At 48.0% G+C, this 15989-nt stretch overlaps 1 protein-coding gene across 7 annotated transcripts in view; it reads left to right on the forward strand.

Moving 5' to 3' along the window:
- Nucleotides 1-15989, forward strand: part of Agap1 (ArfGAP with GTPase domain, ankyrin repeat and PH domain 1) — a 435940-nt gene that overhangs the window by 326394 nt on the left and 93557 nt on the right. For all 7 annotated transcript variants that reach the window (XM_021160509.2, XM_021160592.2, XM_029480713.1 and 4 more), the window contains one exon: nt 5986-6147. In XM_021160509.2, coding sequence (XP_021016168.1) covers nt 5986-6147 — 162 coding nt within the window. The remainder of the gene's footprint in view (nt 1-5985; nt 6148-15989) is intronic.

The raw sequence follows: 15989 nt of genomic DNA on the forward strand, positions 1-15989 counted from the left end.
CTGAAACCTTCCCTAAGTCACCTTCAGGACATTTTCACTACTGGAGGAGAGAAACCCTAGACCCTAAATAGTGAACACAATTTGTGTCTTTTTAAGGTAAATAGTGAACCCACTCTGTGCCTTTTTAAAGGACTTTATGAACATATTTGGTAACGAGAGCTTGAGCTGGCAAGCAGCTCTCTTAAATCCCAACTTTCTCTGCCGAGCCCGAGATGTAATTGAAAGTGGCCAGGGAAGGAATTATTCTCCCCTGGACCCTCTTTCGGAGCTGGCCCCTCCTATTGTGCACTTTCCCTCCCTGTTTTTTTTTTTTGTAACTCCATCTGACACTGTGTTGTCTTTTCCTTTCCCCCAACACCTGTCATCTTCCTTGCCCCCCGCCGTGTCCCTCTGCCCCTTCTGACATTGTATACCCCTGCGTGCGCTGCAAAAGGAAGCACACAATAATGGCAGTCTCTGAAACATCTTCAGAGATGGGAGTGAAGTCAGCCTCCTCCCGCTGCAAGCTCTGTCAAAAGCTCCGTGCTCAGGGCGATGGTTTGAACTTCACTTCACACTCACCTTTTAACAGGGACCCGGGATGTTGTGATTTCCTCCGATGGCAAAGGTGGCCTCTTCTTTATTTACCAGCCACACATCCCTCTGAGCCTCAGAAGGGACAGAGGCCCTATTAAAGATCCAAATGAGTCTCCCATTGTTGACCTTGGATCAAAGCAAGTGGCCTTTAATTTTCTACTTCCCACAATGACTTGCTGTTGAGTTTGTGGAAGGCCTTAGCCCTCAGCGGTTTCCTCTGGCAGTGCCAAATGGCTCTGTCTTTGAAAATCCTGAATTCTTTTAGTACAGGGGGAAAAAAATACCTAAAAGATTTTAGCAATGTGTTGTACCTAACACAGCCAAAGAAGTGAAGGTACCTGTGGGCACTGCGGAGCTGTCAGCGTCTACACTACACATGCCACCTTGTTCCTTTCTCTCCTGGTGTCTGTCTTTCCCCCTTTTGTTCATGGAAACATGTGGCTCTTGGGAACACGTGGTCTAAAGCATTTTGTATACTTTTGGTGCTGGCCGCTCATCTGGATTATGGTGGCTCACAGGAGCAAGTTCACATCATCCTGTCTTCAAGCCACGCCCCTGAGGAACAGTGAGTGGGTGGAGGTGTGCTTCAGGAAGCCCCCAGTCCCCGTAATGTCTGAAATGGCAAGTTCCAGAGCCTTGGAGGACACGGGGCAGGTGTGACTCGGGGCACACATACGAGATCAGTACCAAGAGTGATTCTTAAAGAGTCCCAGTGTTCCCAACAGGCACATCCTGGCTCCTGGCTCACTAAAGCAATGGGATGTAGGAACAAGAAGCTGGCACCCCCTGTGGAAAAGCGCCTGGATATGAAAAACCCTCTCTACACCTGGCAGAGGCATTTTCCTAGATGAGTGCCCCCCCCCCCAACAGTCCATCGCGATGGGCTCAGCTAATGATCGGCTGGGCAGATAATCGGAGGAGAGTTAATTGTGAGGTTCGATATAGCATCTTGTCGGCAGAGATAAGTTGTCACGTTTTCCACTTGAGCTGAAACTAAATGATTGTAAAATAAGTTATGAGTGTCCTTGGGCCTGTCTGCCGGAATGATAGCTAAGAATACATTCCTGGCCCATCAGTCTCGAGCAGCCTGCTTGATATTTATGCGAGTGGAATGTTATTTTATTCTCCCTCTGGTCATGCTTGTCAGCTCCCCTAGTGAAAAGTGAAACTGCTTCTTTGACTCATACTTCACATGCCGGGGCTCCGAGAGCCTGCAGATTGTGATCATTATTGCTCATGTTATATATTTTGGGGGGTATGTGTTGAACATTGATGCCCGATTGGGAAGAACTAATAGCCAGCATTGAACACATAGGATGGGCTAGCCCTTCCTGGCTCAACAACCATATCTGGGGGATCCCTATAGCAAAGCAGATTCAAACATGAACTACTGAGGCTCTGGATATTTTTTTTTCTTTTTTAATTTGATTGCCTTGCTTCACCTTGCTTCTCTCCTGTATTTAATGCCGTAGACGGAAGTCTCTTGTCTTACTGCCTGGTAATTGATACAAAATGTGATGCATTCTTCATAGGCAGTCAGGAGAAGTGGTGGGCTGAGGGTGGGGCTAAGGGGCATCTTGTCAGGCTGGAGGAACAATGGGGAGTGAGGAAGCTCAGGGTAGAAGCCTCGCACTTGACTGCTCGTATTTTAGAACAGGGGAGGTGGATATGAAGCAGCTCCTGGGGATCCTCAAGATGTGAGAGTCAGGACATAAATACTTACGCTGCAGGTGCCTGTGTGTGGGATCCAAGTAACAAGGAACTCATCCCGTGTCCACGAGGCTGCTGTCAGTCTGGCCACTCAGGTCTCAAGCCAAGGCCATTTTCCCTGTCTCCTGTGACCAAGGGACATGTCCCCTTATGATTCCCATCATCCCTCACTGTCACCACAGTCTTCTCAGTGCCTGGTTGCATCAGCCTTCGGCAAGTCTCTATGTAGGCTCTTCTGCCAGGCCCTGGTGCCTAGCTGCAGGTCTGTTTTCTCTCCCAGAGTGCCTGGCCTACCATTTGGTCCCTCAGGTATCTGTGTGCCTTGGTTTCCCCCTTAGCCTGGTGATGAGGCAGAACTCTTGGAAGGTACCACATCAATACCTGCCCTACTGTAGGACAGGAAGGCTGGATGGGGGTAGATTCCAGGCCGTGGGCCATGGACTGTTTACACAGTGGCACATGTGGAAGATCGATGCAGCGGGGAAGAGAGTAAGAGTTATCTCCTGCCTCCATCTCTGTATGAGCAGGAGCGGCCTCTGGGCTTCCCTTGGAGTCTTGTGCCCTGTGGATTCCAGGGCACACAGCAGTGACTGGTTCAGTCCCATCCTTGTCTGAGAGTAAACATAAAGGCTCTCAAACGTCGGGTTTGCTTTCTGACTCCTGGTCAGACCCAGAAGCACTTCCATGTCTTCCACAGTAAGGCAACTCTTGCTCTTTTCCGCCCACACCCTCCTCATGACACGGTTGTGCTGCTGTCTTCCCATTAGTCTCAATCACTGGGCCCTGAGGGACCCCTCCTCTGTCCCCAGAGCCACAGTCCTTGTGTGTGGATGAACCCTCTCTCATCCCTGTTCATCTGTAGGGTTGACATGTCTGCTGCAGATGGGGTCCTTCAGCACGCTGTGCTCCAGGAGCAGGACCCAAGTAAAACAGTCTTTTATGGAAGGCATCAAGCAAGAAATTATATAGGCATTCTTTTCAGGCCTTAGACATTGGCTCCATGGGGACAGGGGTTCTGCCCTTTATTCTTTGACAGTGGCTGGCTCAGAGAGCATGCTCAGTAAGTATAGGCTGAGTGTAAGGGAGACTCTCTCCCATTGTCAATAGATCCCATTCATGACTGTAGTCGTTCACCTAAAATAGTTTCCAGACAGTTGGAAACTTGCAGGACAGTGGTGGACACAAAAGCATACTTGTGGTGAGTTTTCAAGGACATGGCAGAGTTGATGGCACTCTGCTGTTTCACCGGGGACCATAGGTCCCCTCCCATTGTACCAGTACCTCGGCCAGTCAGTTCTTCAGTAAAACTGGCAAATGCAGGCAGAGTTCCCCATGGCTGCTGTCCTGGTGAAGAGAGAAACCGCAAACCCTGGGTCCATGAAGCTGACATCAGAGCCAGCCAGTGATGCTCCTGTGGCAGACACTTGTCTCCACGTGGAGAGAGCCAAGCCAGTGAGGCAAGGAAGGGCAGACGCTATGGGCCAGCCTCTCACAGACTTCCTCCTTGTGCTTCATGGTTTCCTCCCTACCTTCCTGTGCAGACCTCACTGCAGCTTCCCATCAGAAGAGGGAGGGACAAACCACAGTAGATGCAGGAGAAGCAGATGCTGCCCCTGGAGGCCTGTCCACTGAAGTGAGCCCTCTCAGAGGCACTGGTGAGAACAGCAGTGGCCAGCAGTGAGAAGGAGAGCTTTAGTGAATCGTGCGTAACCCGTGCGTGCTTCAGAGAACTGCAGAAACGATAGTGTACAGGCAAGAGAGAATTCATGCATGTGCTCTAACTGTCTCAGAGAAACGGTGGTATGTGTCGGACAGTAGTTTAATTACCGTGCACCTCCCACCCCTGTGTTAGGCGTTATAGGACACTTAGGGAAAAGGAAGCCTTCATTGCTCCCAAGTTAGCTTTAGACTGCTCTCCCCAGTGCATTGTCCACACTCAGACCCTCAGAGTAGAGATTTAGCATAGTAGCTTAGGATGAAGAATTACTGACTCTGTCACAGAGGTGTCAGTGTAAAACTAAAGGAACAGGGCAATGGGACACCCAAGCTTATTACATGGAAAGGTCTTCTTGTAGTAGCAGTGAGTAGCTTTGCCTCCCTACCTGATGAGTGAGCCCTGTAGGGACAAGGCAGGCATGGACCACTATCAGTAAGCCTGGCACACAGAGTATGCATCAGAGGGGGCCATCTTTTGAAATCTGTGCGTGAAATATTTAAAAAGAGCAAAAGTGCTCAACCGCAAGATAGCACACAGAAGGAGTGCTTTAGGGTAGGCAACCATCTTGGAGTTCTGCTAACTGTCTAAGCAACTAGATGAGGGCTTTGGGAAAACAGATTGCATGTTTGTTGGTTGGTCTTAGTGGTGATGGTTGCTGGTTGGTTTGTTGTGTTGGTTGGTTAGTTGGTTGGTGGTTGGGTTGGTTGGTTGAGTTGGGTTTTGTTGAGCCAGGGGGTTTGGGGGGGTCTCACTATGTAGACCAATCTGTCCTGGAAGTCTCAGATTCTACTGCCTCTGCCTCATGAGTGCTGGGATTAAAGGTGTGTGCCACCATGCCTAGCCAGAAGCTGTTTTAATTTAAACCCTGACCTTCACCACCACCTAAGCCAGCCTGCCAAACCACAGGCTGAAATGGGCCTCAGGATTGACGTCTAACTGGAGTTCAGATCACCCAGGGAGAAGAAGCAGCGGCGTGAACTAGAGAGCCTGGTACAAGTGGGAGGGCAGCAACATCCAGAGGTGGAACAGAGGGTGGTAGGTATCCAGAGCATTCTGTGGCGCACGTCAGCGGGGATCTTAGAACAGTTTTTCAGTGGTGGACCCCCAACTTTTAGAGGGTAGCCGTATTCAGAAAGCAGGAGCTAAGGGGATAGGAGTCAGTGCAGGCCTTTCTGTCCTTGGTCTGGTGACTTAGGACAAAAGGACTCTGAAAGTTTCCGGTGGGGAGAGGTATGACACCCACGCTCTTCTGGCCCCTGCTCAGGGTTCTGTTCTTTCCCTGTACATCTGTCTTTTCCCAGTCTTCCAGCACCACTTTTGCCTTCTCTTTGGTAAAGGTAAATAATAAACTGGGTTTCATTTATAGTAAGTTACTGTATGTGCACACTGGCTTTAAAGCCTCTCTGGGGAGTTTGAGGGACTCCTTGACCTGCAGCTACATGGTATTGACTTGGAGACACTCCTGCAGGCTCTTGGTGACTCGTGGCACATTGTGCCACCTCTCAGTAATTACAAAGTGGCGACATAGCCATGTGCCATCCTGCAGGGAGAAGGTGGTCAGGGATTGTTCATCCTGTGTGTACAGTTTCACAGCCACTCAGGACAAGTCTCTGCGGCTTTGCATGTGTCAGTTTCTCATTCCTGGTGCAGTAGGGTCGGAAAGGGAAGGAAAGGAAACATTGAGAATGGGAAGCTCGCCGCCCTGCTTTCCATGATGCCAAGTGTGAGCCTGAGGTCCCAGCAGTGCAGTCACACAAAGCACAGATTTCCTGCTTTGGGCTGTGAGGTGCACAGGACAAATGTGCTCATTGCAGAGGCCCCAGGCCTCCAACCCAGCCACCTTGTGCAAGGTGTCTCAGAAAAGACCTCACGCTCCAGTGCTTACACTGGAGGATGTTGCTTGAGCGAGTTTTTCCTCCTTTCCTTGCTCTGAGGTCCAAGTTCACCTTTGCCTTCTTTTGCCTTTTCCGGTTCGGCCGCAGACACGGGGCTGGGTGACTCGGTGTGTTCCAGCCCAAGTATCTCCAGCAGCACCAGCCCCAAGCTCGACCCACCCCCCTCCCCCCACGCCAACAGAAAGAAGCACCGGAGGAAGAAAAGTACCAGCAACTTCAAGGCTGACGGGCTCTCGGGCACTGCTGAAGGTAAGGGGCCTGGGCTCCCAGAGTGAGTGTCTGCACTGTGGGAAATGCCCTTGCTTGTGACGTCTACTGTCTACCCGGTGGCCAGATGTGGGCTTTCTGAAATGACTCCTACAAGTGAACTTAAATGTTTTTATTCCACACATGCATGTGGAGAGAGGTGTACACCTGCACACACACACACACACACACACAAAATGAGAGAGATGAATGTAACTAAACTACAGAAATATTCAAAAGAGAACCAGACTTTCAAAATGACACCAAGTTTTGTTGGTGAGATAGACAATCGCAGAATTCTGTCTTGAGCAAAGGATTTTGAGCCCTGTCACTCGGAACCTTTGTCTTTCCTTCTACCAAGGTTTTTCCTGAATGTTCCCCCAGTTAGAATGTTCAGAACTGTGGACTGCATGATGCTACTCCCAATAGTGAAAGTGGTTTTTGTGAGGTGGGCCATGTTGTTATGGGTATCATGAGGAGACCTTGCAGCTCTGGGGTTCCTGGCAGGGCCCGAAGCTCTTCTCCTTCACCAAAGTTGATCCGGTTTTGTCTCCTGCAGCTTCCTGCTGACAAGGTTAGAAAATGAAGAGCAGTTATCTTACTTGGGGATAAGTAAGGATGATTCTGCCATGTCATGGACGGTACCATTGAGCTAGATGCCACTGCTCTTCCCACAAATGCTGCCACTGAGACCTTAAACAGGAGCCACCAGTTGGTGGCAGCTCCAACCTGCCCCAAGGAAAGGCTGGGGAAAAGATGGTAGCATTACCTTCCATTCCAGCCTCTAGCCTGGGGACCCAAGCAAGAATTCCCCTAATGAGTGTGTCTCATATAACAGATGAGTGTCTAGGGCATGTCACCGTGTTTTCACTTGGTATCTGTTCTTCATGTCACAGCACAGCTGATGGTCAGTTCTCTCTGCAGCAGCTTACATGCATTGTTACCCACACGTGATCTGTGCTGTATAAACACTGTAAGATCAAGCCAGCAGGAGCATGTGCAGCTAATGGGGAGTTGGAAGGAATGTGGAGAGTGACATTGGCTGGCTTTCTGAACCCTGGGGGTCATCTGGTGGTGCTGTACTGTATGTAACCTGAAGCTGAAACAGGGTGGATCTATCCTAGCAGACAGACAGACAGCAGCTTTGAGAGATAGCTCTATAGTGCTTGCCTTCCAAGCACAGGAACCTGATTTCAAGCCCCAGATCATCCCTAAACCAGCCAAGCGTGGATAATACATGTTTGTAATCCTAGCTCCTAGGAGCTGAAGGCAAGCAGGTCCCTGGAACTCACTGGCCAGCCAGTCTAGTCTCCTTTGCCACGTTCCACAGTGAGAGATTCTGCTTTCAAAACCAACAAATAAAATGGTGCACAGTGCCTAAGGAATAATAACCAGGGTTGTCCTGTGCCTTCCACATCAGCATGTGCATGCATACAGGTACCACAGAAGCACATAGATCAGAAAATCCCTGCAGTGTCTCCAGCAAGGATAGATGACTGCACAGCACATGTTCAGAAGTCTCGGATGGGTCTACTGAGACACCTCTCAGTTTACTGACAGTTTCTAATAAAAGTGAATTCTTTTATTTTTAATTTAATTTTAATAGGCCTAGGTCCAGCCCGTGTATATCCTTTGGTTGGTAGATTCTTAGAGCCCCAAGGGTCCAGGTTAGTTGACTCTTTTGGTCTTGTGGAGTCCTGTCCTCTTCAAGGCCCACATTCCTTCCTCCTATTTTTCCATAAAAGTCCTCAAGCTCCATCCACTGTTTGGCTGTGGGTATCTGTATCTGTCTTAGTCAGCTGCTGGGTGGAGCCTCTCAGCGGCCAGCATGCTCCTGTCAGCAAGCATAACAGAGTATCATTAATAGTGTTAGGGATTGGTGCTTGCCCATGGGGAAAGTAAATTCTAATAAAGCCATCTATATAGTTTTCCCTAGAGAATGTTAACCTGCCCCACTGCAGTGTGCCATTTTTATGAGAACTTTTTTTTTTTTTTTTTTTTTTTTGAGTCTGGGTTTCACTATAGAGCCTCAGCTGTCCTCAAGCCTAGAATCCTCCTGCCTCAGCCTCCTGAGTGCAGGATGTACCTGTGTGGCAGCTGACAACTGTCTGTAACTCTAGTTCCAGGCCCACTGATGCCCTCACATAGACATACCTCCAGGCAAAGCACAAGTGCACATAAAATAAAAAATAAATCCTTTAAAAGAAATGTTTTCTGTTAACTTCTCTGTCCCACAGCACTGACTGCTGGTCCCCTAGGGCAGTCTTCTGCTCACAGCCTCCTGTCTTATCTGAGATGCAGACAGTGTCACAGCACCGAGCTTCTTAACCTTTTCTGTGACCAAGATGTATAAAATAGGTATTCATATCTATAAATAATAGATTTTTAATGTATTTTTAAACAATATTCATATATATACACACACACATACATACATATATATGTGTGTGTATATATATAGATATATATCTCCATTTATTAAAGACAAAAGTACTTGCTGCTCTTCCAGAGGACCAGAGTTCAGTTCCCAGCAACCATGTCAATTGACCAACAGCCACCTACAATGCCAGCTACACACACAAACACACACACACACACACACACACACACACAAATCATCTTTAGGAGACAAAAGTCCATCCTACACCCATGAGATGGATGCTTCCTTATTTTTGTATAAAGATTTAAATCTTGGCTGGATGTTGGAACCAGCATCCTAGATGCCTAGAGCATCTTCAACAGTTTTCAGACTTGATCAATATTTTGATTTTATAATCATCAGGGCTGAAAATACCACTCTTCATAAATACATAGTACAGAACAGCGGAGTGTATATATATATATATAAAGTATGTAGGGCCACTTCAGAAATTGTTGGAAATTCTGCCCCAAGCCAAAATGCATTTAATGATTTTATTCTTAGTGAAAGTCAAGTCAGCAGCTCCAACGGAAGTCCTTAAAAATCAAACATTCTAACTGCATTTCAGAGATAGACTGATTTGACACTGACACTCTGAGGAGTGGAAATACTAAGTCTCTGTTTTCTGTGTTTCCATTATATTTTTATACATGAGTTCAGTGTAAATACTGTCGTCAAGAGAGGGCCAAAGGGTGGGGTCATGGGTCTACTGCGTAAGGAACCGCACTGTAGAAGAGACCTGTCAGGTAGTGGGTGGCTCTCTCTGCCTTCCACCCCATGATGGTAATAGACAGCTACAGTCAAACGAATATAAGAAAAATAAAATCCCCTAGATAGCTAATTCAATCAGAATCCTAGGGAGAAAGCTGATAGTGTGCCCAGGCTGGTCACTAGAGATTTAATGAAGGGACTCCAGAGACATAAGGAACCTGGAGAGGAAGTAAGAGGAGAGGAGGGAGTGTCCCTGGCAGATGTTTTGGCCTTCCCTAGAGGGACAGGTGCAGAGCACCCATGGACTGGGCGCCAGTTGTCCAGGGAGTGTCTCACCAGCCTCCCCATCTCCTCTGCCGTGTCCTCAGTGTAAGTGTACCAGTAGCCAAACACCTCAGACTTGGGGCTGCTAGTCTGCTCCATGGAGCCTCTTGCACAACCCTGAAGAAAGAAAGCAGCCCATAGTCTCTGTCTTTCACATACGCCATAGATCAGAGAGCTAAGGGGTGTAGTGTTCATTAATGGAGCCCCGGGGCTCCCTGCATGCCCCAGGGTGTCATCCCCAGTTGAATGGCAAGAGCTGCTCCTCCGGCTTCCTGAGATGTCTCCCTCTGTGGTTTTGGAGGACTGAACAATCGTGTAAGTACTTACCCCCTCAGGGACCTCGGCACAACAGAAATAGCCACTCTGGCTCCCTTGCAATCGTCTTTCTTGGTGATGAGCGTTAATGCCATCTCTGCCACCTGGCAGAAGAGGCCTTACCAACTTAGCAGAACAGTTGTTCTGATCTTAATACTAGCATGTGTGTGTGCAGATGCTGTGTTGAGACCTGTTGCTTGCATGCTAATCTAAAATTTAATAGTAAAATTAATCAAATGAGCACAATAAATTACAAGAGCAGAGACTGTCTCTTTACAAGCTTTTAAGTAAGTATTTAGGGCTCCAACATGGTAATTTGACAATCATATCTAGGATTTATTAGTGGATTTAGGGAGTTTGAGCCCCTTCTCAGGTAACCATGGGCATCAAAGGAGTTCTAAGATGTGGAGGTTATGTAGTGCCTGCCTACTCCCTCCGATCTACTACCCTGCCCCATGAAGGCTCAGAGGAGGGTGAGGCAAAGTCGAGACAGTGGAAGACCCCTCTCCCATTGTGTGTCGGGTCCACAGGTGGCACAGTAGAAGCTGCCATCCTCTCCCCTTAGCACCTGTTCCCTCCCATGTCCAAATGATCATGTGATCCCACATGATTCCTGCCCCTGCACTGCCTTGAAATACCTGTGGCGTTCTGGATCTTCAACTGAGTTTAGCTTGTTGAGGATGATTACACGTACTGAAAAAATTGGTTGTGTCAACTAGGTCTGGTAGTCGTGGACCAGTGAAGAGCTTAGAAAGGGTAGGGAGGGAGCTGAGCCTTGTCCTGGACCTCTGGTAGCATAGAGAATGGTCGGGTAGGGCATATGGCATGTGCAGTCGATGCCAGATGACTGTCAAGTACTAGGTGGTCCTGACTAGTCAAGAAGAGTGTCAGTGGGACCCTTGTGTGGAAGCCTCGAGGAGGTGACTCTGGGTTAGAAGGAAGCTGTACGAGCCAGGCAGTTCTAAGAGGCAATACCCAGCACCACAGTAAGGGATATGGATTCTGAAAGACTGCTAGCACCATCTTCTGTGTCCCGGGACTCAGACTTACAAGTGTGTGCCTGGGAAGGCTTCAGACACTGGAGTTCCTAGGTTTCTAATGACTTAACGGGGTATTGTCTTTAAATCTTGATACCTTCTGGATTCCTTCCTAGCTATCATCCAACGGTGAGATCATTGCTGAAAGGAAGCCACAGCCAGGGAGCTCTGCTTCCTGTCCCCAGGTCTGGTGGACCTCATTAGTGTTACCACATTCATGCAAGTTTGCATCAAGTGCTAATTTCCCTGTTTCCCCGGTAAGAAGGCTGAAGGAGAGAAAGGTTAAGTGTCTTTCTTGTCCAAGGTCAGATTGCTGGTAGGTGACAGAACCGTCTCTTGATTTTCTTTCCACCAGACAGAAAGCAAGGCTTTGAGGTATATAGGAAGCGGCGTTTGAATCTAGGAGTGGAGCATACTGAAAAGCCTCCTTGAATTTCTCAGATTCCACAGATAAGACCTGGGCTTTCATATAGGTCTGAACATCTAGAAGGTATATGGCAAAGATCTTTTTCTTAAAAATCAGGACCCGTCTCAGTGTATCCAATCTTATTATACAACAGCATCTGTGGAATTCCTGGTGTTGCGCACCCCCCCCCCAACTTACCTCCCCCAAGTTCACACAGAGCTTTGTGTGATAGGTCTCAATGGGAATTTATTTCCTCCTCACCTCATTCCTTCAGTGCTTTCTGGGTCTTTACTGAACCATTGAGTGGTTGATCCTGAATGGCTATTAAAGGATTATCCTAGACAAGGTAAGTCACCCACAAACCTCTCTGTTACAGCAGAAAATGAACTGTTCATCCCAACTGCCTCACCAACCAACCAGAGGTAGGGCCCAAGATGTTGACAAATTCCATCAACTCTCAAGTGGCAAAGGTCACCTTCTACTTGGTTTTGCTTCACTCTCACAGAGGAGACCCTGAAATTATGAATCATTCCTTTTTTTCTTTTTCTTTTTTCCTTTCATCAAATATTAAGCAACCACCATAGGGAAACAAGATGGAGTGGGCACCATTGGAGACACTGGGAATTAACATCCAGGTCTGCTTTTTCCCCCAGGGAGTTCAGAACCTTCAGATGGCACAAACAGGTACTCTAAATGGTACATACCTAGGTTGGCAAAGGAACGCCCAGGAAAGGTTTGGCATTCAGAGGCGTAGCCACATACCCAGGTTATATGTGAGCGAAGGCTCATCTGGCTTATTTAGAACTTAGTTTTGGATTTGGTACACAGTGGTTCTCATTTAATAAAACTTAGGAAGAGATCACTTTTTCCTATGTACTTCAGCATGATCACCATGGGATAGAAGTCAGATGATGCTCCAGGAGGTCCTTTGCAGAAAAGATAAGAATTAAGCATGAGCATCCAATGGTTGCGTAGGATTATCAGCAGGTAATCTATGCGGCGCACAACAGCTCTTATTCTCCTACCATTTGGCTCTGATGAGTGCCATATGCTTTGGGCTGTCAGAGTAAGCTGGGGGTCCTACCTAACATGATTAGGTGGTCAGTGTGTTTCTTCTGTTATCAGAGCATAGCAAACTCTTGGGTGTCTGTTACAGTGATGTGCATGGTGTACACATGACCAGCAGAAGTCAGGGCCCAGGGCCTGCCGTGCACATGTGATCCCAGCCTGCATGTGCTTTTCAGTTTTGTGTCATTGCTGGGAGGGAAGGAAGTGGGAGATTTATGAGGGATGCTGTCACCTGTCACTGCATGTCCTTTCTGTCACCATCCCTCCGCATGTCTGCTTTTTGCTCTGAGTTTGGCATCTGGCCTGGAAGGCAGGGGATTGTGAGGTCTCCAGCAGCAGCAGCATGGAAATTGCATAGTCAGCAGTCATTTGCATGTCATGAGATCCTGAACCTAACCTATTATTGAGCAGGCGTGTATGTTTGGGTGCGGGCCATCCTGACTCATTGAATTGTACCAAAAGTCAAAAACCAAGAATCCCACCATGATCCCAAAGGTAATACTATAATGTAGTGGTTTTGATGCTCTGTCCAAGGCTGCCAGAGACTGGCAGGATCTCACCACCCTTGAGCTGTAGGTTCTAGGAGACACCAAGGAGCCCTGATGGTCTTGATACCCACACACCAGATAGGCTTTCCAAAGAGAGTCCTCAGGCAGCTCCCTCCAGCTTCCCAGAGAACAAACCTGCTGAAACTGAGCAGGGCTGAGCTTGTTCTAGACATTGACATCGTATATTGGGCACAGTTGACTCAAAAGCCATCCTGCAGGGTACAGTTCATCCTTCACAAACACACATAAGCTGTAAGCGCTCTCAGATCCTTTGTGGAAGTCAGCAGGTTGGAAGTAAACAAAGATGAGTCGATTACTGCGGGGGAAGCCGGAACAGAGAATTCCCACCATGACAAACCAGCCGATAGGAGAGAGGTTTTGGTCTTTTTGTAAGTCCACACAAACTAACAGGGTTAGCTTCAGGACCATGAAAGTGCGTTGAGCACCTACTGAATGCCAAGTGCTGTGCTTGACACTATGTGGGAACTAGTTCCCTTGAACTGGGAACAGTGATGGAGACAGTAGAAAGCAATGGCTGGTACCAGAACATCTGGTTGCCTGGGAGACTTCTCGAAGGGACAAAGTGTCCCCATTGCATTTGATAGTGTGAAATGTCTATTCTCCTATGGCACGAAAATAGGGTAATTCTGTTAAAGGAAAATGAGATCAGTCCTAGGAGGTGGCTCAGAGCCCTTTCATTGTCCTTAGGAGACTGCCGTGGGGCAGGACAAGTGATCAGTTGAAGTTCCCTGTCCCCTGCCATACAGGAGAATAAAACCATTCCTGCAAGACTTCACTGTGGAATCCAGATATGCAACAGGCCTCCACACCTTGCTGTTTGCCTGGCCCTGGAGGTGTTCTTCCTGCCTGAGGGGCTCTATGCCTCCAAAGAACCAGTGGTGACATGTTTTCCTCTGCTCAGCTGGGAGCTCCTGGGTCTGCTGGCATTCTGCAATCAGGATCTGCCTTGAAGTCTTCGCGAGCCGTGGCCGTCACTTAATTCAGTGGTGGAGTTGTGACCCCTGAGACCACCTAGGGAGAGGCAGAGGGCTCTCATGCTGTACCCCTCTAGTTACTGCTTCTTCCTCAGTCTAATTCATCACCTACTTTCTGTACCTCATCTTGCCCTGCCTCGTGGGCCTTTCTCTCAAGCTTTTGAATAGACCATGACGGTCCCTTCGCAAATCACGGGATCCATTGTCATACATTATCAGACACCTACAAAGCCACAGCAGGGCTATCACTGCCCTGAATCATGGCATCCCTGTGGGTAGTCAAGAATGAGGGTCCTTCTGTTTCACAAGCGTAGAGAAAGGATCCGTAAAGCAGTGATGTTCCCCAGACACTGATGGGGGCTGACATCAGAGGCTCTGCTAGGCCTCTAGGTCAGGGTAGTCTGTGTTTAGCTTTGTGCCTGGTCATTTGCTTGGGCATGGACTCTCGGGGTACCACTTCCCTGGTCCACTTGTGTTTCTTTGCAACACTGCCAGGCTCAGCAGGGCCCTTGCCCTCTCTGCTCTTGAGAGTGGGAAACAATCCTTTCCAAACTGATCTCCTTCTGGCTTCTTTGCAAACATATTTCTTGTGTGTGTGTGTGTGTGTGTGTGTGTGTGTGTGTGTGTTTGCCTTGATTTGGTCAGAGTAAAGGCTCAATTCACTGCTCAGTTGATTTGTAGGCCATTAGAACATACAGGACTAGTCACCGACTGACTGACAGGGCCAGTCTCTCTTGCAGTTTCTTTAGAAACATAACCAGTTTTTGTGCTCACCCTCAGGATGATAATGCTTGTTCTTTTTGTTGTTTTGGATGAAGGGAGTAAGCATTTCAAGGGCAGTTCGGAGTTGGCAGGAAGCAGGGAGTGATTGGTTGAGCCCTCTGTCATTCATAGGAGTCCTGCTTCGCTTATTCAGGTACAGATCAAAGACCTGGCTGCCTTGGCTCCAGTTCTGATCATGGTGACCTCTTGTTTTATTGAGATGTGTTGCTTGTGCCTTAGAGAAGGCGTGGTTCTGGGAAAGCTGTGGGTTTGCTTAGCACTCTGCAGCATCTCCCTCCCTCTCGGCCACACCCTCGTCTCATCTAGACGAATAATGAGCAGCAGGTACGAAGCCCTGGTGTATCTCCCATGAAGGAGGGGAGGGCAGTGGAAACTTGAGCAGCCATTGCCGTGTGCACACATACAACTTAACCAGGGGCCTCTTTAGTACGCAGGAGATGGAGGAAATTGGCCATTTTTCTGTGAGGTAATGGGCTTTGTGAAATATGAAAATCTATCAAATGGTTACATGCAATGACTTTATGTAAGAGTTCATGAAGAGCGCCCACTGCACGCAGTTTAATTCTATTTAATTTTTTAAGGGGGGGAAAAAGCAAAGGGAAATGTTTTAGTTTCTCTTAAGCTGATTTCTCTCTGCTTTTTCTTAAAAGTGCCTTTCTAGTTACCACACAGTGATGTGATCATTATCCGCCACCTCGTCGCCTTGCTGCCTCTGCATGCAGTAAAACACAAAAAAAAGAGAGAGAGAAACCAGGGGAGCTTGTGAAGTATGACTCCCCATCCCAAGACTCATTGCCCACGATTCGTACCGCTTGACAGTAATGATCTTATTACAGCACTGTGGACCTTGAAGAGATTCCGAGAGGAGAGTGAAAGGACGGAGGCCCGTGTAATCAAGTGGCGCTGAATATTCCACGCGGTTTTGATCACATACTGATTGGGCACAGTTTTAGCCCATCTTCTAGTCAATTATGCATGGCCCCTGTGCTCCTCGGATAGGCAGGAACATTGATGGCTGTTGTCTGGCTTTGGCAGGCAGCCAGGAGTTTGAAGTGCCTCGTGCACACACACCGTCTTCAGGATAAGTGCTTTTTAGTTGGAATTGATTACCTTTCTTGGGGTTTTGCTTAATAGCAAAACTGCATTTGGAGAGGGCTTCAGGTGAAAAATGGCCGATTAGCCATTTACAGCATCCGAACTCCTAGTCAATTTTTAGGCCCCCTTCGTTTTCTGTCTAAT

Source organism: Mus caroli, chromosome 1 (genome assembly GCF_900094665.2).
Source record: "Mus caroli chromosome 1, CAROLI_EIJ_v1.1, whole genome shotgun sequence".
Taxonomy (NCBI): Eukaryota; Metazoa; Chordata; class Mammalia; order Rodentia; family Muridae; genus Mus; species Mus caroli.